The sequence below is a fragment of the Barbatula barbatula genome (genome assembly GCF_947034865.1).
Source record: "Barbatula barbatula genome assembly, chromosome: 8".
Lineage (NCBI taxonomy): Eukaryota > Metazoa > Chordata > Actinopteri > Cypriniformes > Nemacheilidae > Barbatula > Barbatula barbatula.
In genome coordinates, this window is record NC_136771.1 from 23,347,101 (window position 1) to 23,371,171 (window position 24,071).

General features: G+C 38.9%; 2 protein-coding genes across 2 annotated transcripts; both read left to right on the forward strand.

The window, feature by feature from the left end:
- The first annotated feature begins 753 nt into the window (after window positions 1–753).
- Window positions 754–8,458, forward strand: LOC306897522 (monocyte to macrophage differentiation factor 2). The gene is made up of 7 exons (XM_079462346.1): window positions 754–1,001; window positions 3,092–3,173; window positions 3,325–3,485; window positions 4,033–4,107; window positions 4,760–4,861; window positions 4,947–5,016; window positions 5,092–8,458. Exons 1-7 carry the CDS (start codon window positions 988–990, stop codon window positions 5,293–5,295), a joined length of 708 nt encoding a protein of 235 aa, XP_079318472.1. The 5' UTR covers window positions 754–987; the 3' UTR covers window positions 5,296–8,458.
- Window positions 8,459–11,152: 2,694 nt separating this feature from the next.
- Window positions 11,153–23,650, forward strand: radil (Ras association and DIL domains; the record flags this gene model as incomplete). The annotated part of the gene is given in 16 exon segments (XM_079462371.1): window positions 11,153–11,687; window positions 14,006–14,125; window positions 14,836–15,113; window positions 15,247–15,924; window positions 17,194–17,231; window positions 17,378–17,535; window positions 18,092–18,207; window positions 18,358–18,622; window positions 19,295–19,467; window positions 19,892–20,042; window positions 20,193–20,383; window positions 20,894–21,311; window positions 22,658–22,800; window positions 23,247–23,386; window positions 23,552–23,592; window positions 23,595–23,650. Coding segments are annotated over 16 exon segments (3,501 nt in total).
- Between the last annotated feature and the right edge of the window lie 421 nt (window positions 23,651–24,071).

Sequence of the window (24,071 nt, forward strand, 5' to 3'; positions counted from 1 at the left end):
GCTTTGTACATGATTTTCAGGGTGAAAAGGACTAATTCTTACCTTTGTTTTTCTGCAGTTTTCAAATAAAAGCAGTTGTCTGCTTTCCTCTTGTTTCAGTGTAAGGAAATTTTATATTAAGACGCTTTATCATTGTAGGCCAAAATATCGGCTCAATGTAAATAATTATTGGTTATCCGCCAAAATTAACATCTGTGCATTCCTTGTTTTATTAAATGTTTTCAGTCTAAGGGAATTTTATAATATTTAGTGTGAATCGGGCCAGTATATTTGATTCCAATGTTTATGAATTATTGGTTATGTACATATCTGTTTATCCTTGGTTTTATTATATGGAATGTTATTACCGCGTGTCAGTTCTCAGTATATTGTACTAGATTAAACTTGGCTGACTAGCAATGAAAATCGATACAAACACATACAATTATAAAGCACACTATTAAAACCAATTTTACCCAACTGCAAAGCGCAAACATGTTTGATGCTCGCACTATACCCACATTTGTGCTTGTAAGCCATTTCAATTAGGTTACACAGCTGTCCATCATAAACATGTTACCATGCTTTTGTTTGGGGCAGGATTAACTGGAGACAATGAAGGTCAAAGGTCAGCTAGAAAGTGTGGTACAAAGTAGGGCCGTTTTTGAACAGTGCTTCAAATATAACCATTCCTCGTTTTAATTGTGCATTTGCCAACATAGCCAAAACATCGTTTGGTGATGGTAACACGAATGTGGTCATCTTGAATAGACTGATGGTTTACGCACCATTCCACAGATGTTAGTGGCTGCAGGAAGCCCGGCTCTTCTGATACTGTTAACGCTTCCACTTCCGGATTGTTGCTCGAAACGAACGTATCGTGCCGTGTTTTTGCACCCAAATGAGTGTTTTAGTCGATACCCGTATCGGGGAAAGATTAACTCTCGTGTGCGCTTTGGATTGAATCGCTACAATTTTTCTACGCGCGCGCAACTGTTGGGCTTTTAAATGAAACTTGTAAGGTAAGAGTAAACGTCGATAGCAAATAACAACTAACGAAATAAACAGGTCGGTTTGCATGTAGTAATTGTGCGATATGTGAAGACTGTCGTGGTTTCCTCCTCCTCGATTCAGCGTCTTTGTCGTGTCGTGCCACCCGCGCATCACAAAAGAAACGTCACATTGTGTACTTTGATGATTGAGGGGTTTTATTATTTTAATTCAAAACGCGTTAAACGCTCGTAAAACTGCTAATGCGTGTGAGCGGTCGTGTAACAGAACCGCGATGCGCGATGGACTGATGTGCCAGGGAGTGGTGGTGTTGTTTTGGATGTTGCGGTCGAAGACTGGTCGGCAATGCAAGGAGACATTGTGAGTTTTATTCGGGACATTATTACAAGATATCAGTACCGTTTACTAGCAGTTAACATCTGGATCAGTTCCGTATCGCATGGATCAGTAAGAATGAATGTAAACACATTTGAGTGATGCTGCGCGCTCACGTTGGTATAATAGACTCCATCGATCTCTAACTCTATTGACATTGCAAAAACAACTTTAAACCATCAGCTGTTTACCAAGAAGACAATTACAAAATTACTTTAACACATGAAACATCCCACCAGTTATAACTCAATTCAGTACATGTGGAAATGGATTATCTTTGTTTAATCGCACAATATCCATTAAATCATCATAACATCTGTGATGGTTTCTGTTGTGTATTGTTCTTCTACAGAGGTGTTACGTTTAACCGTTGTTTGTTTCAAACATCTGCATCATTTTAGTTTCACGATGACATGCTGTAGCCTACCTTTATGTTTTAAACTAAATAATAAAGCAACACCATTGGATTATTTGTTTGAGTGTCGGTTGGGTCAATTGTCAGTATAATGTACTAGATTAAATTCAGGCCGTGCTATTTGGGTTGCTATAGGAAAGTAGGACAAATGCAGGTTATGCCTCCAATTATTTAACAAGCACGTTTAAAATGAAAACGTTTTATTTGACCTTATTGTAAATGTGGAAGGAAATGTTTGTCGTCTCTGTCTTCATCACGCCATCACCTACAGAATGACTTTTTCTTATGAAAAGTGCTTGTACACGGTTTTGATGTGGTAACATTCAACTTGTTCACCATGAACGTTTCAATGCTTGGCTCTCACAACCCAAATATAACACAAAATAATTGAACAAATTATCTTTTAGGTTGCTCAAAACAGTAATCGTGTTAGAATGAGTGGATTGTAGTCTAAATTTGTGTCACATGACATTTTCCCCTAATCTAATTTCTAAAAAGATGTTTTGTTCTGTGAGAAGTTAACTTGTTTGACCTCAAACCCATATCTGCAAATGTTTAAACGTTAAACATTTTTATACTCTTCTGTACCACTTTTGTGATACATGGGGGTGGGAAGAGTGAAAACACAGCCTCATTGCAGTCTTATGTGTTTCCATGACAACAGTGACATCGGCACTGTGCTGGGTTGTGTGTAAAAAGACACTGACTGCTGGTTGTCTGCTGATACCAGTCACTGCCAGCCGACTACAGTAAAACGTTTCATCGATCACACATAGTGATAACATTTAAGTGTAAATAATTACAATTGTAAAATTACTAATAATTGATAGGAACATTTTATGTTCGTAATACTATGCTTAATGCTTTCAACGGAAATAGTGTCAAGTATGCAAGTCAAGTCCACAAGTTCTGCAATACATAAAACCTGGCCTGATTGCTATATGCTTGGTTTTCCTTTGAATATCATGTTATAATTTATCTATTTAACTTAATAGATTTGTTAAACCAAATCAAATTGAACAGAATAGGTTGTACTGGTTCAGTTGAGTCAATCACTTACCAAATTCGACCACTTTCCACAGCATATGACTTTAAGTTGCCAAAGGCACATACACTGCGAACAGAGGATTTGTTGACTAAGGGACTGCGAAAAGTGAGATGTACTTATAGTAAAAGTGCAGAGACTTAAATAAAACAAGTTATTTGTATGATACAAATTGATAGCACTTTTCTTTAACACCAGTTGCAAAAGACCATACATATTATAATGCATTAAGAGTTTGAGTTTGTAAGGAAATGGCTCTGTTTCAGATTTATGAACAATCGTGCACCATCTAATAAGAGATACCAACCAACAGAATATGAACACGCTGCTAACTGTGCCACACATGCGGTGAGTTGTGTGTATAATGCCTTAAATACAATTGTGTGCATAAAATATATTCAATATCGTAGTTTTGACAAAGAAGATAAAAGATTACTCCGCAGGTACTCATGATTTCCACCCATTGATGAACTTGTATTTGTGACAATTCTTTGCTCAGCTCTGGATCATTCCCAGCCTTGTGGGCGGAGTCTTGCTGTACTTCCTGTCAGATGACCACTGGGAGGAGATCTCGGCGTGGCTCTATGGGGCGGGACTGTCAAGCCTTTTCATCATATCCACCGTGTTCCATACTGTCTCCTGGAAGAAAAGTCATCTTCGGTAAAATCAAATCACGTTTATTCCAACAGCACGTGCACCAGACAGTGCAGAATACAATTGACACGTTTGCCAAATAACATTATACACATTTAGACATTTTACAAATACTTTCATATATAGTATATACATTACTATTCACATTAATATAAAAAAATACAACATAATACACATGTTAGACTACAATGCACAGAGTGATTGTAGATGTTATGGCTGGTAACTAGATGTTGTCAAAGTATCGTGTTAAAGTGCTACATTGAAGTCCAGTTGGTAAAAATTGTGGTGGTGAAGTTAAAGTGCATGGTGAATGGTATAGACAGAGATGTGTGCTGTGTAAGGATCAGTTCTGAGTGTTCAGCCGCCTGATAGTCTGAGGGAAAAAGCTGTCCCTCAGTCGGCTTGTGCGTGATCGGATACTGCGTAACAGTCTGCCTTTGGGCAGCAGAGAGAACAGTCCATTCATTCTCACTGTTCGATTATCAATACCTGCAACATTTACGTACAGTTATGAAGAAATAAGATTTTAACAAGTCTTAATTTTAACCTTTAGGTCAGTTGAACACTGTTTCCACATGTGCGACAGGATGGTGATCTACTTCTTCATTGCTGCTTCATACACACCTTGGTGAGCATCTTGTAAAGTGTAAATTATCTATACGAAAAAATCTGAAAATGAAAAATGAATTGGAACTGCCTTTAAAATGGCAATTTAGTTCTTAAATTAGTTAAACTCCGAATGAATACAACGGCAGCTTTTAAAGTGATAATTCATCCAAAAAGTTATATAAAAATGATTCTCATGACACAAAAGGAGATATTTTGAAGAACCAAACAACATTGGCCCCTATTGACTACTTTGTATGGACACAAAAGCGAAACATTTCTCATAATATCTTCTTTTGATCAACATGAGAATGAATAAATGATATTTTTGAGGGAACTATCCACTTAACAACATATGATGTGCTTCACCGAAAACTCAATATAAGTTTAGTTTTAACTTAGTTTATTTGATTCCATACGTTTAGATTCTGAAATGATAGCATAGTGTCCGTTGAGGCATCTCTATGTGCACTCTTCAGCTGCAGTGTGGACAGAGAAAAACTGTTCTGATTGGCTTTGTTTTGTGATTGATCGTCGCGTCCCACCCCTTTTTCGCACTCTGTATGAACAATCAAATTGCTTACCACAGGCATCGCATCGCGTTTGGTTAGTACACTAGTAGACTTTCAAGATCATTTTCATTTAAAGTAAAAAATCAAATGTATTTATGACAGGCTGACACTGCGGGAGCTCGGCCCTTGGGCTGCCCACATGCGTTGGGTTGTCTGGCTGATGGCCTCTGGAGGAACTGCTTATGTATTTTTCTTTCACGAGAGGTAAGGTGTGGTTTTTTTATATTGCGCATTGTATGGAAACGTGTTTATTGTTGACCTTTTGTTTCACATGTTTTCTGTATTTCAGGTTCAAAGTTGTAGAGCTGATCTGTTACGTGGTAATGGGAGTTTTTCCTGCCCTTGTCATTCTTTCAATGGTAAGAAAATTTAAGTTTTCAAATGGACAATATCAAGACAAACAGCCGGAAACTTATTTTTATTCATCTGTTCAGACTGACAGGTCTGGTCTATATGAGCTGCTGATTGGTGGAGGGTTTTATTTGCTGGGCACCATGTTCTTTAAAAGCGACGGTATAGTTCCCTTTGCTCACGCTATATGGCACCTCTTTGTCGTAATGGGAGCGAGCGTCCATTACTATGCCATCTGGAAGTACCTCTACACACCTGTCAATCAACCAACCAGTACGGCCCGGTGACACAAATGCACACAACCACCACAAAATAATTTATTTGCCAGTTGAATGTATAACAGGAGAAACGGTATTATTTCTTGAAAATAACGATTTTTTTCTTTTTGACTGATGTAATTCTTGTCACTTATTATTAGGTCTATAACTAGCACACACGACTAGCCAACTAGCCTTTGTGACACTACAGACAGCAGGGGTCATTTTGGACACAACGCCATTTGCAATCCAGAGTGATAAAGGAAATTTCAGCTAGAGTCTACTGAAAAATTCAAAGTTTACAATATTTTTAAAGGTAAAATCACTGCCACTTAAATTTGAAAGCAGTCATCCTGGACAGCAGTTGCGTGACTACAGTTTAAAAAGGGATTTCTGTAGTATTTTTAAACCTGTGACTTTATACCTTCTGTCACTGCCAATAGGGAATGATTCTTATTTCGTACGCAACAGAAACAGGTATGCATTTTGTATTACTGTACACTTTAGAAAGTAACATACTTTCAGAAAGTAACCAGGCGGGCTATTATAGAGTTATAGCATTAAAAGTATATACTATACAACGCTTGTTTCATTTTAGATGCGTTATGTCTTTAAGATATGCCACAAGTGCTGATAATGTCCTGGGAAATTTTTGCCTAGTGACATTATCTGATTTAATAGCGTGAACGGTTCAGTGTTTTCAACCCATACCGTGACAAGATGGTTATGTGTTGGTAAACTCTCTAAAAGGCGCCTTTGTAAGTAATTCAGTATCAATGCTGATTGTCTTTTTAGTCCTAAAAATAATGGAGCTATTGTGTTATTTATAATTGTGTAGGATTGTGAATTGTGCTTTTGCCTTCCTCATGTAATGTTTTGTGAGAGAATACTGATCTACTGACTGTCTCTTCATGTCAACTTATATCATGGTTAAAGGGATAGTTTACACAAATTGTTTACTCAAACTGATCACCTTTTATTGACAATCTTGTATTTTCTCTGCAGAAACAGCGTTTATAATATTAAAACATTATACGCATAAGAAGTTTGGAATAACAATAGGTACAATAAATGATGACTAGTCATTTTTAGTGAACTATCCCTTTAAATTTGAGACATGAACACTTTTATTCTGCTCCATTTAATGTAATCCTGTGATTAAATGGGTTTTAGTGTTAACTCAGATTAGTCATGAGTTTACCAGTGGTCAACACTAAAATTCTGTCTATCAACCATCTGTTTTATTGGACTCGTCAGCCAAAGCTTCAGGTCTCAGGGTTATCTCACTGGCCGGTGCCATCATATTTCTGATACATTCCATGTTTGTCCTGCTCGCTCAGGCCATACACATTTTAATTACCATTTAACTTTTAAAGTGCGCTTGAAAATTGTTGATGACTAATATTTTATCTAAAACAAAACAAGATTTGTAATCAGGGCAACACAGGTTCTCTAGAGACACATAGAAACAACAATGAATTATCTGCAGTTTATACATTAGTTTCTAAAACGACTAAATTATTTAAATTGGTATGGTCTCTGACCATTGAAAACTCTGAATACTGGATTTAATGTAACAGCTTTTTCTTAATGTGTATTTATTATTGTTTATTACTTCTGATCAGAATCAAAGTAACGTTCAAGTATTATGAATAGAGAATGCAAATGGTTAATTTGTCAGGAAATGTATCTGTAAACACACTGTTACGTTTGTTTTCTGTCACGACTTTTAGAGAGATTAACCATTACAGTATTTTAAGATGCATTAGTGACTTTTTCTAAAGGCTTTATGAACATTAAAATACTAAGGTCGAATTCTAAAACACAGCTGTATAGAGTCCATATGGGTACACCGGTGTATTAGTCAGTTAACTGCAGGATATAGCCAGGTTAAATATAGAACAAATGTTTTTCATTGTTTATTTTATTATAGTGTACCTTTACAGTTGTTTATGTTATCCATTTAAGCGGGATAGACAATGAACATGGTGTCAGATAGAAAAATCTAATTTATGGTACAAGGCAAACTGTATCAAAACCTTTTTTGTTGTATAGATTTCACGCTACTTTTAACTTACATTATATTGTACAAGTTAATAAAGTATTAACTATATAATGTTGAGTTTTCCGTTTTAAACATTTCAATTTGTACATTTTATTTGAACTAAGCATAAACCCAGTGTTTTTACATAATTGATCAATTATGTTTATGATCTTTGATGTGATGGTGCATTATTGCATTGGATATTGTGGCTTCCTTTTTTATGTATTTATTTGTTTGTGATCCTGCTTTTTGTCTCTTTAAATATTAATGTGGTCTGGTCTGTAATGAAAAATATGTTTACTTAGGACTGTCTTAAATCGAGTTACCGAAACATAAAGGAGCGGTTGCTTCAGAAAGTTTACATTTGCAGTCCATGATACAGCTTTTACTGCCACTAAGCCTAATGTAGTGTTGGATTTCTATTTACCTTGAATTGAGTAAAACTACACAATATATTGAATATACTGAAAGTTGTATGATGAATGAATGTCAGCTTTACATTGGCTTTCAAATGAATGTAAAAGAGTGACCTGCAGCAGTGATTGGCTGTGTTTCATCCATCAGAAAATGCATTGCATTTCTAAGAAAACCATGTTTTAGGAGAAAATACTATTTTAATCCTACTAAGTCTATAATTTCAAACTAGTTTTATTCCTTTAATTGATAGTTTATATTCTTCACATACTTCATGTTTGCACCGATGTTTGGTTTTATAGTATTATATTATAATACTGTCCACAGCTAATTCATAATACTGTACATTCGAATTGAAAGGCATCAACTCTACTCGTACTGAGTACAGTTAACGTTTTTAAAACTGGATTTGTTAATAAAACTAAATCCACTTGAAATATTAACCCTGAACCCACTGTAAATATCATTGTGCCTTTTCTTTTTTGGTTGTGTTACAGTGCAGTTCAAGGCTTTATGGTTTTAGCTGTTCTACTGATTCACTCAGCTTAAAGAAATGTGTCCTTTGTAACTTTCACATAAAGGTTTTTGTGATTGTGATTTTGCTGCAATATTTGTGTTGCCCCAGGTTTTGTATCTGTTTTCAATAACATCTTCCTCATGTCAATTCTTTTAAAAAGAAAAATGTCTGTGGGTTGATCAATAAATGTGAAATAAAAATGGTCTTGCGCCCTTGCAAATCTGTATTGATTATTTTCTTTATGATAAAAATCTGAAGTGATGTATAACAGTATAATAATATTGTTTAATTGAAAGTTCATTATATTGTACATTATATCGTCATTCTGGCATATCATCGTTAACATTGAATGCTCATGATATTCTGCAGGACAAAATACATGTTAATTGGAAAATGTATGAATTTTTGTCATGTGTTCTTGTTCATACGATTATCTAAAGAGTTTTTTGCACGTAATCACCAGATATACAGAAAATATGAAGCATGTTTTTGATTCAAAAGTTTTTAGACAGCACTTCCACCTCCGCACCGCTAGATGTCACATGTTGGTTACGCTTCTTTGCCGCCTCTTGTTAATGAAATCTTCAGTCAACGTAAATATACTTTTTATAGTATTTATTTTTTAGAATCTTAGAAATCACCTAATTTGTCTCACTTTCACAATTCTATAATCAATTTCTCTCAACGTATTTTAGTTAATGAAGTCAATACTTACTTTAGCATTGTAGCTAGACTAAGTGTATTTACTGGAAATGCCACTTGTTTTTATATTGTGGAAACTAATATCTAATGCAACTAAATTATTTACACGCATCTTATGTGTCCAAATTCTAACGGGGGCAATTGTGTGACTTTTATTTCCTATTTCACCCTTTCAAGCGCCCCACTTTTGCCCAGGGGGGGGGGTGACCCGGGCTAGTGCAACAATGCGCGAGACCTCCGGGTTCGGCTTTTTCCGGCTGCACTCGGCACGGGGAATGCAGACGCCGAAGCATGCAGACTACACTGTAGCCAGTGGAGACGGGCAAATAATAGAAGGGTAACGGTAACGGAATAAAAAGCGGCGACGACTGCCCAACAATAGCGGCGGGACACAAAACATGCATGCAACCCATTCTGAATAAACAAATAAGAGATTTCGACAGTCAATGGATTTGACACGAAGGGGAATACTGCAAATAACTAACAGAGGTCTCCGGAATGAAGCCCTTTACTGCAACGAGCGTGAGTATAACCTTAACCCTCAGAAAGATGTTGCGAGCAAGTGCATGTAACGTGTGGTGAAGCACCTGTACAGCTAAACAATGCATGAAAATTAAACCTGTACAATAATGTATATTTGTCACCTCGCTCTCACTGTACAGGTAGACGTTGTCGCATTCCATGACAGTGACTGGGCGGACCTAAACTATATTCCCCGGCTAATTTAACGCACGCACAAGTCGTAATGCTGGCAAATGTGAATAACATGTGTCCAGCGAGAGGCTTGTGAGGGATCAGAGGTCTGAGACGGGCTGCTTAAGACGCACAAGCGGATTAGGAGCCGGGAGCAGGTGCCTTTGTTGGCTCGCGCCGTTGCCAGTGGAGACCCGCAGTAGCCCGACGCGCAAAAGGAGACGCTCGTGTAAAATTAATGCCTCCAAATGAGTCACTTCGGCACACGGGGAATGAAACGCGTTTGACAGGTGAGCTCCGTCTTGCAACGTTATATTTGTTGTTGGTTTTTCATTTTTGTTCATTTAAAATGAAACTTTGAGCAATTATTGCTCGTTACGCGCTGTTCTTTCATACGCAAGTTAAGATGCAATAGGCCTAACGGGTAAAGTCTTAATGAAGGTTAAATTATTCATTCGCATTTCATGTTCTGCACCTTTAAGTCGCAAGTTTTGTGTCAGTGATTTTGCGCATTTTAATAAGACAACGAACAGACACGTTAGATGTTTTGTCAAACGCACAGTTTGTGAATAGGCTTTGCGTTCTTACGGTTAATTATTTTCACGCACGAACAGATGGTCCTCCGTTCAGACTGCAGAGTAGTGAGGATTTTAGCTGATGCAGTTTCTCTCTCTCTCTCTCTCTCTCTCTCTCTCTCTCTATCTCTCTCTCTCTCTCTCTCTCTCTCTCTCTCTCTCTCTCTCTCTCTCTCTCTCTCTCTCTCTCTCTCTCTCTCTCTCTCTCTCACACACACACACACACACACACACACACACACACACACAGACGCACACTTAGTTGGTATTTCTTATGTCTGCAGCATTGGAGATCTCTGCAGTATCTGTCTGTCTATTTATGTCTGTATGACTATAGATCTCTGTCTTAACATAAACCATCCATATTGATTCAGATATGTCTGTCTACCTGTCTGTCTAAACATCAGCAATCATTGATAGTCTATAATGATATATTATGGTTAGACATTGTGTCATGAACTGTATCTAATGTAAATTAAATTGCATTTTCAGTGAGATATTGAAAATTGTGAACGATTTTATCACAGCTGCCCAGAAACATCACTCCCATAGTTTCCATCAGGCGGTATTTTCCGTCAGATACTTGGCACCGTATTTTATTTGCTTTACACAATATTCGGCCGTGCCCATCCTGTCTATTACTGTCAGGCTCTGTCTGTCCATTATATTATAGTTCTGTGGTTGTACAGTACTGGAATGTGCCTCCACTCACAACCGATATTACAGTAGATTACTGCATATCTAAGAATTCGATTAGACGACAAGCTTACTGTACGTGTTATATGTCTTACCTGTCCTTGTCCTACAAATAACCTTATGTATTTTTTTCTAATTTGAAGAATTCAGAAATGATACTCAAGAGACTTCTTAGCGTTTTGCATTGCCAGTCAATTTGTTGTTTTCAGTTTTAGGAGCTTTTCAACCAGCGCGAGCTCCGGCACCATGTTCTACGGTTCCACTTCGGCCAGCATGTCTCTGCCGTCCAAGAACCGTCTGAAGCGCCAGAGTCGCACCTTCACGCAGGTTCTCTACCGGACACTGAGTTATCGAGACCGCCGTTCCGTGACCGACCTACCTGAGCAGGTACGGGATGATCCAGCTGAGCTTTCCACGCAATCGTCAGCGCCAGGCGTGCTGAAGATATTTGGTGATGAAATTAGTGCTGGTGCTAACTACAAGAGCGTTCTTGCCACGCCTCGCTCCAGCTCCCAAGAGCTGATCAAGGAGGCGCTCGAGCGCTACTCTGTGAACAAGGCCTCGGCTTGTAGCTTCGTGTTGTGCGACGTGATTGGTCGGTTCGAGGGGCCGGAGCGGCGATGGCGGACCGAGTGCCTTCGGGCTCTTGGGAACAACGAAAAACCTCTTCTTCTGCAAGACCTGTGGAAGCCGAAGGAGGGGTACGCTCGCCGTTTTGAGCTGAGACGGAGAGCAGAGGTGGAGGAGCTAGCAGCTAAAGAGAAAGACACAATAACTGCAGGTAATGCAAAAACGCATTTATGCAAAACTGAGTAAAGTTGTTTGTCGTTCAGGGTCGTTCGGGTTGACTTATACTGACACGCAGATGTCAGGAGCAGGTACCGGAGATAAACTCATGATTGGGTCTGTCTTCGTATTGCTGGCTCCCAGCAGTTGAACTGAGGGCTCAGTTTCACTATTTTATATTTTATTGCAGAGTAGTCATAACACTGTTATGCAACCCTCTTTCTCACTGTCATTGTGTTTGTGCCTGGATGCTGTTGTACTAAATTACAAATTCAACAAGGTGGCTGTTGTGCCAAGACACAGGGTGGAAGTTAAATCAATATCAGCAGGCACATTACTCCGGATAAATTATCCTCAGGTTGAACTGCTTTTCTTCCTGGTTGGGTAGAAAGAATAAGTGTGTGTGTTTGTACTTTGAGGGCTCACCACAAGATTTTACACTTTACCAGAACACAGCTACAAATCATTCTGTAATTTAGATGCTGGACGAAGTTTATCTCACGTATTGGTAAAATCGTCTTACTCAAGTAACGCATTTAAAATACGAATCGAATTAAAGGACATTTTATAGGGCTATTAGAAAGCAGCAATTTGTAACTTTTTAAATAAAAAATCAGTAATGGGTGGTTGACAAATATAGCGTAGGTATATATGTCCTATGGTGTGACAGCAACATTTTTGAAAAGAAAAAAGAGCCTAAAACTTAATAAATATAACTCTCTTTAATACTATAATATATTATTTACAATTTGTTTACTACATTTTTGCTGTCGCACCATAGGACACATGCCCTATAATTGGTCAATTACCCAACACCCAAGCTCATAAAAACAACAGGGTTCAAAACTCCTTGTTGCTGATTCGCAGCGGTAAACTTATGCGTAAGATAATGCGTTATTAAATTTTGCGTTGAGCTGTCGGGTACGATTCTGCGCAAAACGTTAGTACGGCATAGTCTAGCTTGCCAGTAAAGCAACCGTTAATGTAATGTTTCAAACAAAGATGGGGACATAGAGGCTAAATTTACAGATTGCAGGGATAATTTACCCCAAATGATATATTCATCACTTACACTCATTTGAAACATGTTTTCTTTCTTCTGCAGAACACAAAATAAGATATTTGAAGAGCGTTGGTAACTAAAAACATTGTGTAGACACACAACCAGAGACATTTCTTGACTGTAAATATAAATAAATACATATTTTGTGTTCTGCAAAAGAAAGAGTCTTATTCAGGTTTTGATTTACATGAGGGTGAATAAATGATGACAAATTGTAAGTTTTTGGAAAACCATCCCTTTAAGCTAATGCTATTCAATCATCAGACACTTGGCTAAGTGGTCTCTTGTTGTCTTAACTGTGTTGTTCACTAAATGATATGTATTCAGTGCTTTTCACACTCAATCAAAAGGGCAGAGATGCTTAAGAAGGTGACACATAGCTGGATTCTGCACACCGCTGATATGACTTTGCTGTTCAATGTCACAATCTTCTTTAACCAATAGTGTTCCTGTAGATCAACTGGTAATGCGTAGAGCAAGGTCATAGGTTTGATTTATAAGAATTGATCATATGAATTGTGCTTGAATGCACTGAAGGTCATTTTGGATAAATATCTCTGTCAATACTTAAATGTAAATGTTCGTACTAAAAGGCTGTGCCTCAAATGTTCCTTTTTATGACACTCTACCTATCCTAGAACAGCCAATGAGTATTGCCGGTGCACCTGATTTGACTGTGTTCCTGGTTCAAACGGTTTCTCGTGTTTTTGGTCGACAAATCTTAGAGTTTTGATGGAAGTATCGTTTTAATTTAGATAATTGTTCACTACTTTGATCAACCTGTTAGCTTAAGGGGTTAGGGGTGGAGTTTGGATATCGCTTTTGTTTATTTACTCATTAATTCGACATAAAACATGGCTTACTTGGCATCGGATGTGACGACCTCACATTTAGTTTTTTTGTTTTTATGCTTCAGATCTCCCTTAAATTCATTCTAAAACTTGTTACCTTCTTACTACTGCAAACTATTGTTACCTTAGGTTCTGTTAAGACACAATATTTGATTTTGTTTTTATCGGAATAGACAAAGAGAATATGAATAATAGTGAACACTCTTTCACAACTGATTTATAGCTAACGTTTCAGTTTACATAGAAAACTAAAACTACTGCAGCTTTCAGTTACAGGGAGTCGAGATGTGGTGAATAATGGCCTGCCTTGCTCGAAAGACTGAAATGAAATCTGTATGTATTTTGATGGATTTGTATATAACTTTCACATATTGTGCTGTGGTGTTTACCCATGCCCAGGGACCCACACAAACTCCCCTGTGCAATCTTCATCCCTCAGTAGAAGCGGGAATGCTAGATGCTATCGGAGCTCCCCCAGGGGCTGGCGTATGGTACAGCCCTGTACAGCTTTTGTTAAAGGTGGGGATTGTCCTCAGGTATGGTGTCAACCACCAGCCCCACCTCCATTATTTTGCAGACCCATAATTTACGGTATTGCTCCATGTGACAGTCCAGTGTTGAACCTATCCAGCATCGTACCACCTTATACCCCCCATACAATGATTAATCATCCATCATTTCATGAGCCTCTCTCCAGCAGATAGACATATACTGTAGTTATGTCTCTATACAATTCAACTCAATATTGTTTAAAGATGCTCCTTTAAACCTAGACATTAAAAAAGAGAATACATTACTCAATCGGTTGTTTTTCTATAACCATTTTACCTTCGTTATTAATTCAAAGAAGTTAAGCAGAACGTTAACAAGCTCTTTTCTTACACTGTAAGTAAATAGGGACAATTTTGCTAAACATAAACATTTATCTTTATTATTTTTTGCAAATCCCTCTCATATCCACTCCAAGCTGTGTGCAACGTTGTCCTTGAATGCTCTAAAAAACGTGTTTTCATTTCAGCTGTATCATCACAATCTACGCTCAGTGAAACCATGTAATATCAGAAAGCATGAATTAAAGTTAAACATATTATAATTTCACTTATTCTATGTTTTGTAATGCTTATGTGTACATTCCATCAGGTAACCTTAAACGATTGGTTCATTACATCCTGCAGGTTAGTTATTGTCTGCATACATCAACGTATTCAACTATTTTCTCCCTGAAACAGATATAAACGCTCAAGCGAGGAAGCTGCAGAGAAACCGCGCTAAAGGAACGATGACGCTCCAACACGGAACATCGTTCTGCCGCAGCCTCAGTGAAACCAGTCTTAACTTGGTGGGCTTGCCTGGTGAGGAACCCAAGCGGTACTACTCCACCCTCCCAGGGCCAATCAGAACACGCTCCGCAAGGGACCATGAGACCCGTAAGGAGCGTGACGGGGGAGTTAAACACTCTCTTTACCAATCGCCACACTTGCTGCTTCTTCAAGGCTACAACCAACAGGTGAGTGAAATAAAAGAGAATGACTGAAGGAAAATGTCACTTGACCAAATGTGTCTTAGCCCTTTTTTAAACACGTATTGAAAAATTCCCATGATATATTTGTTTATTGTGTTGATTTATTCTTGCTTGTCAGGATTGCCTGGTTTACCTGTTGAACAGGGACCAACACACAGTCGGTCAGGAAACAGCATCAGCCCGGCCGAATATCTGCCTCTCGTCTCCAGATGTTCTTCCACTTCACTGCCGAATCCGCCGTGCTCCATCACGGCGCACCTCCTCAGATCAACGCTTACTCCTGGAGCCCGTGGCCCATGGGAACGTGCTGGTTAACTTCATGCGTATCGAGCGGCCCACTCCTCTTCGTCATGGCGATTTATTGTCTTTTGGTGCTCATTATATCTTCCTGTACAAAGACCCATTGAGTGCGAAACCTCTTCCCGCCCAAACCCTCACTCGACTCAGAGCGCTGGCGCGGCTTTGTGACGGTGAGTCGGGGGGTACGCCAGAGAAGGGGGAGGCGTGTCGTATGTGTGGGGCCGTATTACATGAACCGGTGGCGTCTCGACGCAGCTCTAAGGCTCCTGTTCGGAGTGCACAGAAACGAAAGCTCGCGTTGGAATTTGAGCGGGCTCACGAGGATGCTCTGGTGAGCCGGGTGCTGACGCTTATCGAGCCGAGCGGAGATGACCACAAGCTGACTCCAGCATATCTGCTGTGCCTGTGCATCAAACACTCAGCTAATACATTTCCACCTGGCAGCTTCGGTAAACTATTGCTGAAAATTGCCAAGAGGATTCAAACCATAGCATGGGTTAGTGCTCTTGTCAGTATTTTATCTTAGTTCAGGAAGTGTGTACATCCTAACATTTGCCCTGATTGCTCAACAACAAATGCGTTTGTGATGTTTGAAATTGCATGCTACCATACTACGTCTGGAGTATATATAATGCACACTGTGCAGTGTAGGCACATTTTCTGTATGCATAGAATCCTTTGTTGTCCTACTACAAAATAGCACACACTGCACTGTTTAAAACAATGAACTTCCTTTTTTAGCATCACAAATGAACCACAATCTCTTCCCTGGCTCTTTATTTGATTGGACTGAACTGATAAACATTTGTTATCAAGATTCTGATTTTGTTTCTGTATGACAGCTTAACGTTGCTTGTGGTATTAAGAATGCACCACGACGAGGTCATGTGACAGCAATCTAAATAATATTTAGAAAATACTCTTAAGTAAAACAAATCACTAATTGTAGCAGTTATAATAGCACCATTAATGCAACATTTCAATAACTGCCCTTTTAATGTAAGAATTGATAAATGACATTGTTTTTTGACGTGTTTTTAAATGACTGTATTTATAATCGTAGTCTTGCCTGTACTTCGTTTCCATGTATTTACTATAAAACTGCTCTGTTTGGTTTGAAAGTAACTACATAAACAAATGTTACTGCGCATGCACGCTTTTGTGGCCTAAACTTAACTTCCGATGCAAACACAGATTAAAAGTTAACTTCGGCCAAAACTGCCTATAATGCTTCGTATGCAGTAAGTTTGGTCCTATTCTAGTTGGTACAAAACAGTGAATAAGCGGCGGACACAGTTGTCTACTCTGTCTTGTTTTTTTCATAATACAAATAGACTTAGATTTGACATTTTCGATCGTATTTTAAACAACGTTCGTTTGAAACAGAGTTTTTGAGCAATAGTTTTGTTGTTCCTTTGTCTTTTTACATAAAGCAGAGCCAAAGGGGAAACATAACATTTGCCATTGCAGATTTGAACGCTACAGAACAAATTGTGTAATATACCTTTAATCCACTATCTAAGGGACTATGAGGCATTTAACAACTGCTTCTCAACCCATTAATTATTAAAATCCAATTATAGAATGTCAACTGTCATCCTGAGTATTAACCAAGAGTAAAGAAAATACAACAGATGAAAGGTTTAATAGCCCCAGCGAGGAGAAATGGAAGGTAGCGAGGTGATACCAGGTTGTATTATACCTCCCACATTAAGCCTTTTACAATGCCTTGACATTAATTGCCGCCCATCCGTGTGTCTCGTAGGAGAAGACAAAGGACCTGGCCCAGAAGCAAGCTCAGCAGTAAGTATCACTTTTCACCTTGCAATTCGCTCACACGTGAAGACCCTCTAAGGTCATACATTGCTGAGTAGGCCATCGGCAATTCTGTAAGGGTTACCAAACTATTGAATCGACCTGAAATGTGTGTTTTTGGTTTGGTTATACAGTCAGGACCCCACTTCGCTTTCTCTGCTCAGCATCTCAGACCTAGTCCCCGACCTTCAGTTTATATTCTTCTGGATGTCCAACGCCATCGAAATACTTTATTTCATCCAGCAGAAATCACCCACGTACATGCAGGCTATTGAGCTCATGGATGATAAAGGTATGAAATAGATACTTATTTTATTTGAATGAGAAAGATTTAAGTAAATGTAGTGTATGTGTGAAGATACAATACACAAGGACCGATTATGTATTGGTTGATGCGATAGCAGCCTTGAGTTAAGAACACCACCAGGAAAGAGGCCAATGCAGATGTGCAATTGTTATTGATAGACGAAGAGCGTGTAATGTGTGTCAGCGAATTGTGAAATGAAGAACAAATGAGAGGATTTTTATTCCTGGCCCCCTCTCAGCTCTCAACATAGCCCTTTGAAAACCTAGTGTGATATTGTTTTATATTTTCTAATAACTCTTAGATTTTTCTTAGTTAATAAGCCACTTTATGTGAGCAGTATCATAAAATTTGAATGGTTGCTGTGTACACTTATGCAAAATGCTTTTTGCAAATAGCATTTGAAATAATAATGTAGATACACATAAAAAACGCATTCGAGAAGTTTAAAAACAGATCCAAAACCCAAACGTTTTAAGCAAACCTGAACAAAATAACAAGAAAAATTGTGGTACAATACATTTGCTTTCTATTTTCATTTTAGCAGGATCTAAAGAGTCTCTCCTCTCAGCAACAATATCAGCAAACGAAGAAGCCATGACCATATTAGAAGAAGTGATCATGTACACGTTCCAACAATGTGTCTACTACATCACTAAGGTACAGGGTTGTATGAAGTCTGTCTGGCGCCACCAAATGAGATGTTACCAGAGCTTCTGAATGAATTATTCAGTGCATGTTTTGGTCTGTACCCTCACTCCATACTCTTCTCCTCAATCTAATATTAAGTGTCTGTTCTTTACTTTTCAGACTTTGTACGTTGTCTTGCCCGGCTTGTTAGACTGCAACCCGTTTGGGGCCGAGCCTTCATCCGAGCAGTGCCGCCGAGCTGTGGGCACCTGCGTGTGTGCCGTGTGTGTGATGCCAGAGGCCGTGCGAAGGGTGGTGAGCGTGTTTCAGACGACAGCCGACCTCCTCCAGCAGCACCAGGTTCATTCTGAGATTCAGAGTCAAATGTTCGCCTACCTCTTCTTCTTTACCAACGTATCGCTCTTCAATCAACTCATCGATAAAGGTTCGATCAAACTTCTGCTGCTGCCTTTCACATTTCTGGTGTATATATTTTTAGCATAACACAAATACGCATACTGAAAGACACAATCACACAATCTGTCATATATTTTCATGAGGCAGACAGTGCTGCTACGGAAACAACACGGCACAGGTATTGTGTCAGCAGTCGATACAGAAAAAAGACGAGCAGGTGAAAAATCAGAGAGAGAGACATACACAGGGTAAAAAGAGAACAGCAATTTTATTCTGCCCTCTAGTGTTACACTAGATACTCTGAATGAGTCAATGGATGTATTGGGTCCAATTATAAAGGTAAAGTGCACCCAAAAATGAGAATTCTGCCATTTAATTAATTTGGATTAATATTCAATATTCCAATATTCGTTATTATTGTATGATGTTACAAAACCATCTCCAGTTTCCTTTTTTAAAGGGCGGTAAGAAACATGTCGTACACTGCGTGTACATATGTTTATTATCCACGGTCAGCTGAAGATTATTTCTCCAGACACCCATAATCCTCCTTATGTCATAAAAAACCAAGAGCATCATGGGTGGTCTTGACACACAAACATCCGCTTACACTCACACAGTGTGTGAGAAGTGACCTTTAATACATACACAATACGCGTATTAGCACACCAAATGTATGTACACAACGATGTGTTTACAGGCCCTGCTCGCGGCTGGTTCCAGCGATCCCGCGTCTTGCAGATTCAGGCTTGTCTGAAGATGGTATTGGACTGGGCGAAAGGGGCGGGGCACAGTCATCTCGCTCAGAAATTCTTCGCCAAGTTCTGCAGCACCATGAGCATCTTGGCCACGACCCCTCAACAGCTTACACAGGTAACATATATGTGTTCACTTTATCTGTGTTAGTTTATATCGTGCGTTGCTGTGCATTTTTCAGTATTTTCTAATTGTGGTAATTCACATCTGTATTAAAATATAAAACTTTATTGGCTTAAAAATATAAAAGCTGACGGTTTTCTTAAGCAAACATATATTAAAAAGACAAGAAACAATTGTGCATAAAAAAAGGGTATCGGCCCATTAATTAGCTTCAATAGTTATGTTTACCTTTCAAGCATTTCTGATCTGTAAAAACATAATGCCGGTTGATATTTTCAGAAAGGTGTCTGATTATGTTTTGTTATTGGCTAATTTGGCTTAATTATCATGTTAAGGGTTGTTTTAACAGTTGTTAAAAATGATGAGTGTAAATGCGGAAAGTGTTTACCGCTCCTGTTGTGTGCGTATTTGTGTGTAGATGAGTTGGAAAGGTTTGTGTGCAGAGCACCCCTCTCTGAAACCCGTCCAGCTACACAGAATCTTAACACAGTACCAGCTTATGGCTGAACTGGGTCCTCTGCCAATCTGGCAACCGAGCAGTGAAGACGAGGCATATATCTACAGAACAGGTAGTTATGACGTATCTATTACTATTAAGTTAAACAATATGCATTTGTTGACTTGTTTTATGTAATAGCATAGCATAGCCACGGTATTATCCATTATACATCAAGAGACATGAACGCAAGTATACAGTTGTCTTTGTGTGTTTTCAATAGTCGATTTACTGGAGAGTTTTGAGAATCATCCTCCTATCGTGCTGCCCAGCGCTGGCTTTAAAGTGGATCTGGAGAGCGATTGTGTCGAGGATAGTATATACCGCCAGCTGCTTTACGTTCGTCACTTTGTGTGGGGTCTGCGCACCAAGACCCATCCCTCTAATGGCTGCGCAGACCGACAGGAAGCCCAGGTAATGTCATTTTCTGTCATATACACCAGTGTGCATTTTTATTAAAAAAAGATGAGATTATGGCTTTTAGAGTGTTTTAAAATGTGAACTCTTCATGACTGTGGCCTGAGATTTAAATTCTTAGTCATTCTTAATCTGATTATAAGATTAACTCTGTAATTACTTTTGGCTAAATTATGGGTCATGTCTGTATCGGTCGCATGTGGAAAAACCCTACATTAAACCTACAAAATCTTATGGCAGTTTGTAAAGTTTTTCATGTCATTCATATATTTTAGACCTGTTTTCACCCCAGAGACTGTATGTTCTTGTACAATTTACATTGTATGTTTAATACAAAACGTTACCTTGTAAAACTGTTCACGTAAGATCAGGTTAGTATTGTTTTTTTTACGATATTTAACATCTAGTTGACTACATTATTCCCTATGTATAATTTTTTCGTCAAGGCATTTCATGCATAAACTGGCCAACTCCTGTTCATATTACCCTGAAATTGTTGTTCTCCAGCGTGACCCTCCTCAACCCCTCACCAGCCCGCACCCAGTGCCTTCTCTGCGTGGGGAGGGAGAAGGAGAGGTACGGGGCCCCTCGGCCGGTATCGGAGGAAGAGGAGAAGGGTCAGGGGCCGAGGATCGTCCACGAGACAAACCCCCACACAGCATTCACTACAGGAATGGGAACGGAGTCCGCCACGGCAACCAAACCCAAACGACAGACTCTTCCTGTATACTTACTCCACCCAACGCGCCTCTCTATCCCGAACACACGTATATACACTCCAATACACAGTCCAATCCGGCCCACTACTCTGAGCATGCTTCACAAGAGCACACACATACACACTCTCACACTAAATCTAACGGTTGCATGCGTTCCACCCCAGAACACAAGAAAATCAATGGCTTCATCAGCAATGGCTTCGAAGGCAAGTCAAAGAAACGTCCTTTGGGTCGTGGATGTGTGTGTTCTTCTGTGTTTGTCTGTCGGGTCATTACTGTTATGCAGTACCTTTGCATAGTAAGGTTTAGTCTAGAGCTTTTCCAATCAAACCAAAGGATACAGCAAACGTTTCGAAATGTGACATTATTAATTCAAACTTGATTAGCTGTCTACACAAGAAAATGTCGAATAATGCTAGAAAAATCCCCCAAAGAAACATTTTAAGGAATTGCAAGAATGTTTTATTTTTGTTTATTATTGGTCCTTACTAATATTTGTACCTTTTTTATGCATATGGCAGACACTTTTAGAAAAAGAACCCTAAATCGCATTCAAGGTTTGTATTGTTTTTATTTGATTTATCTATTTGTAGTTCCCTGGATGTTGAACCCATGGGTTGTTTAGATTTGTGTTCCCTGGGTATTAAAGATCTGGCTCGATTTGTCCCAAAATATAACTTCCTTGTAACAAAACATTGTAGGGTTCTCAAAGGGACAGTTCACCCCAAAATGAAAGGTCTGTCATAATTTACTCATCATTTGTTGTCATTTTAAATCTGTATGGCTTTTTTTCGGCAGAACACAAAAGAATAAGTTTTGAAGAATGTTGGTAACAGAAAAACGTTGGTCCCCATTGACTTGCATTGGTTTTGTGTTTATACATTAGATGTGAATGGGGACCCAACGATTTTTCTTGACCAACATTCTTCAAAACACAATATTTTGTCTTCTGCAGAAGAAAGAAAGTCATACAGAGGATGAGTAAAATATGGCAGAATTTTCCTTTTGCGTTGAACTATCCCTTTAAAGCCTTTCATTTATTATTTTGAAAATGACCTATCTGATAATAGCACAATCCACTTATAGTAGTTAAATGCTTTAAAACGCAACCCTTTATTCACCTAAATGTGATTATAAAATGATTTCCTTTTGTTTTATTACATCACGTAAATACTTTTACGTGTGTTTGGAGACATGACACTGCATAGTAGAAATGACCCAGTTATCATCTACACATGTTAGTTGTTGTTGTTCGATGACAGGCATGACTGATTTGTGTACATTGCTAGTATTTCACTTGAATAAGTTGCATGTGTAGATGCATGTGTTTATTTCTTGAGTAATAAGCACATACACAGAGGTCTGCGTATTGTTAGTTTTGTGTGTGTTTGTGTTTACTGTACACTTTGTTGAATTTCTGTTTGCGTGTGCACTTGTGTCTTACCCTATTGTGCACATATTGATGTTGTTTATAGGACCAACTTCTGAGTCTGTGTGTGTCAGATGGGAACTGAGTCCTGTGTGTATTTGTTTTATTCCTGCCGTACTCCAGGCCCTTTAAGTGGTTGTGGCTTTCCTTTCCCTGTCCATGTCTCTCACAATCTGGGCCCAAACTCTGATGATATCTGTTCCGTCTTTGTAGTGGACCTGGATAAAGGACCATATGGCCTGGGAATGGGACTTATCGATGGACTTGTGAGTGACATCAATATTGCTGTTGGTTAAGGTTTTATGTGCACAACACTAGAAGGAGCGATTTAAGGACTTTAGCCTTATATGCCCTCTTGCTTTAAAGGAATGAAGTTTTTAACTATGCCGTTTTGGGTCACCATTGACTCCCATAGCAGTATTTTGTCATACTATGGGGGTCAATGGTGACCCAAAAGAGCTTAGTTGCAAGCTTTAATTAAAATATCGTCATTTCTTTCAGCAAAACAAAGAAATGTATACAGGTTTGCATAATCCCGTTCTCCTCTTGTTTCTCCATCATGTCCATCACCAACTATAAAAAATTGGCTGAACGTTAAAAACAATGAAGTGAAAAGTGATGCATTCATAGGCTATAATTCCATAGCCCATTTCTTCCATTATAAAGCCAACCAGTGTGTCTTTTAGTTTCTTATTTTTTTCTAAAAACACAGCATACCCCTTTGAACTCTCCTGGAATCTACATCAGGACACTGATTCCAGATGGACCAGCTGCTGCAGATGGAAGACTTAACATCGGTGACAGAATCCTGGCAGTAAACGGGACGAGTCTCATTGGAGCAGACTACCAGAGGTTAGCCCTCAACACATACTGTATATACTGTATGTGATGATCTTATCTCTCTCACCCACTTATAGTTCAGCTAAACGTATTTTTCATACAAAGATGTTACTGTTAAACTTTGAGCAGGTATTAGTAAAACAAGCAGTTACATTCGTCTTTGTCTCTCTCTTGAAGTGCTGTGGATTTGATTCGTCTGGGGGGAGGACGGCTCCGGTTCTCGTCGCCAAATCAGATCTTGATGTATCAGAAAAGATCATCGCCTCTTCCTGCTGAGAGAGTGACTGCAAGTGTGACTCTCTACCTAGACGAAATATGAGGAGAGACAGCGAGTCCTCCTTAGAGTAGAGACAGGAGAATAAGCACACTATAGACCTTGCAGCCCTGTACAATACTGCACTAGACCTCATTCTGAGAATGACAGTTTGACAGCTCTGTCTTACTTTACCTGTTACCAAAAATTGGTTGTGTTTTTTGAATGTCAAAAATAGGATAAGGTACTCGTGCGCGTACTCTTGGCTGATGTGATGTCAACCCAGTGACATTGCTGAAAAATACTGGGCTTGGAACAAAAGGTTTATTGGTGGTCCCCTTCTTCTCCTGCCTTATGAATAAGCTTTACCATAGAGGACATTGGTGGATACCGTCATCAAGAGGCCCAGGACCATATTCCCAGTTGCCTGTCCCAGCAACTCCT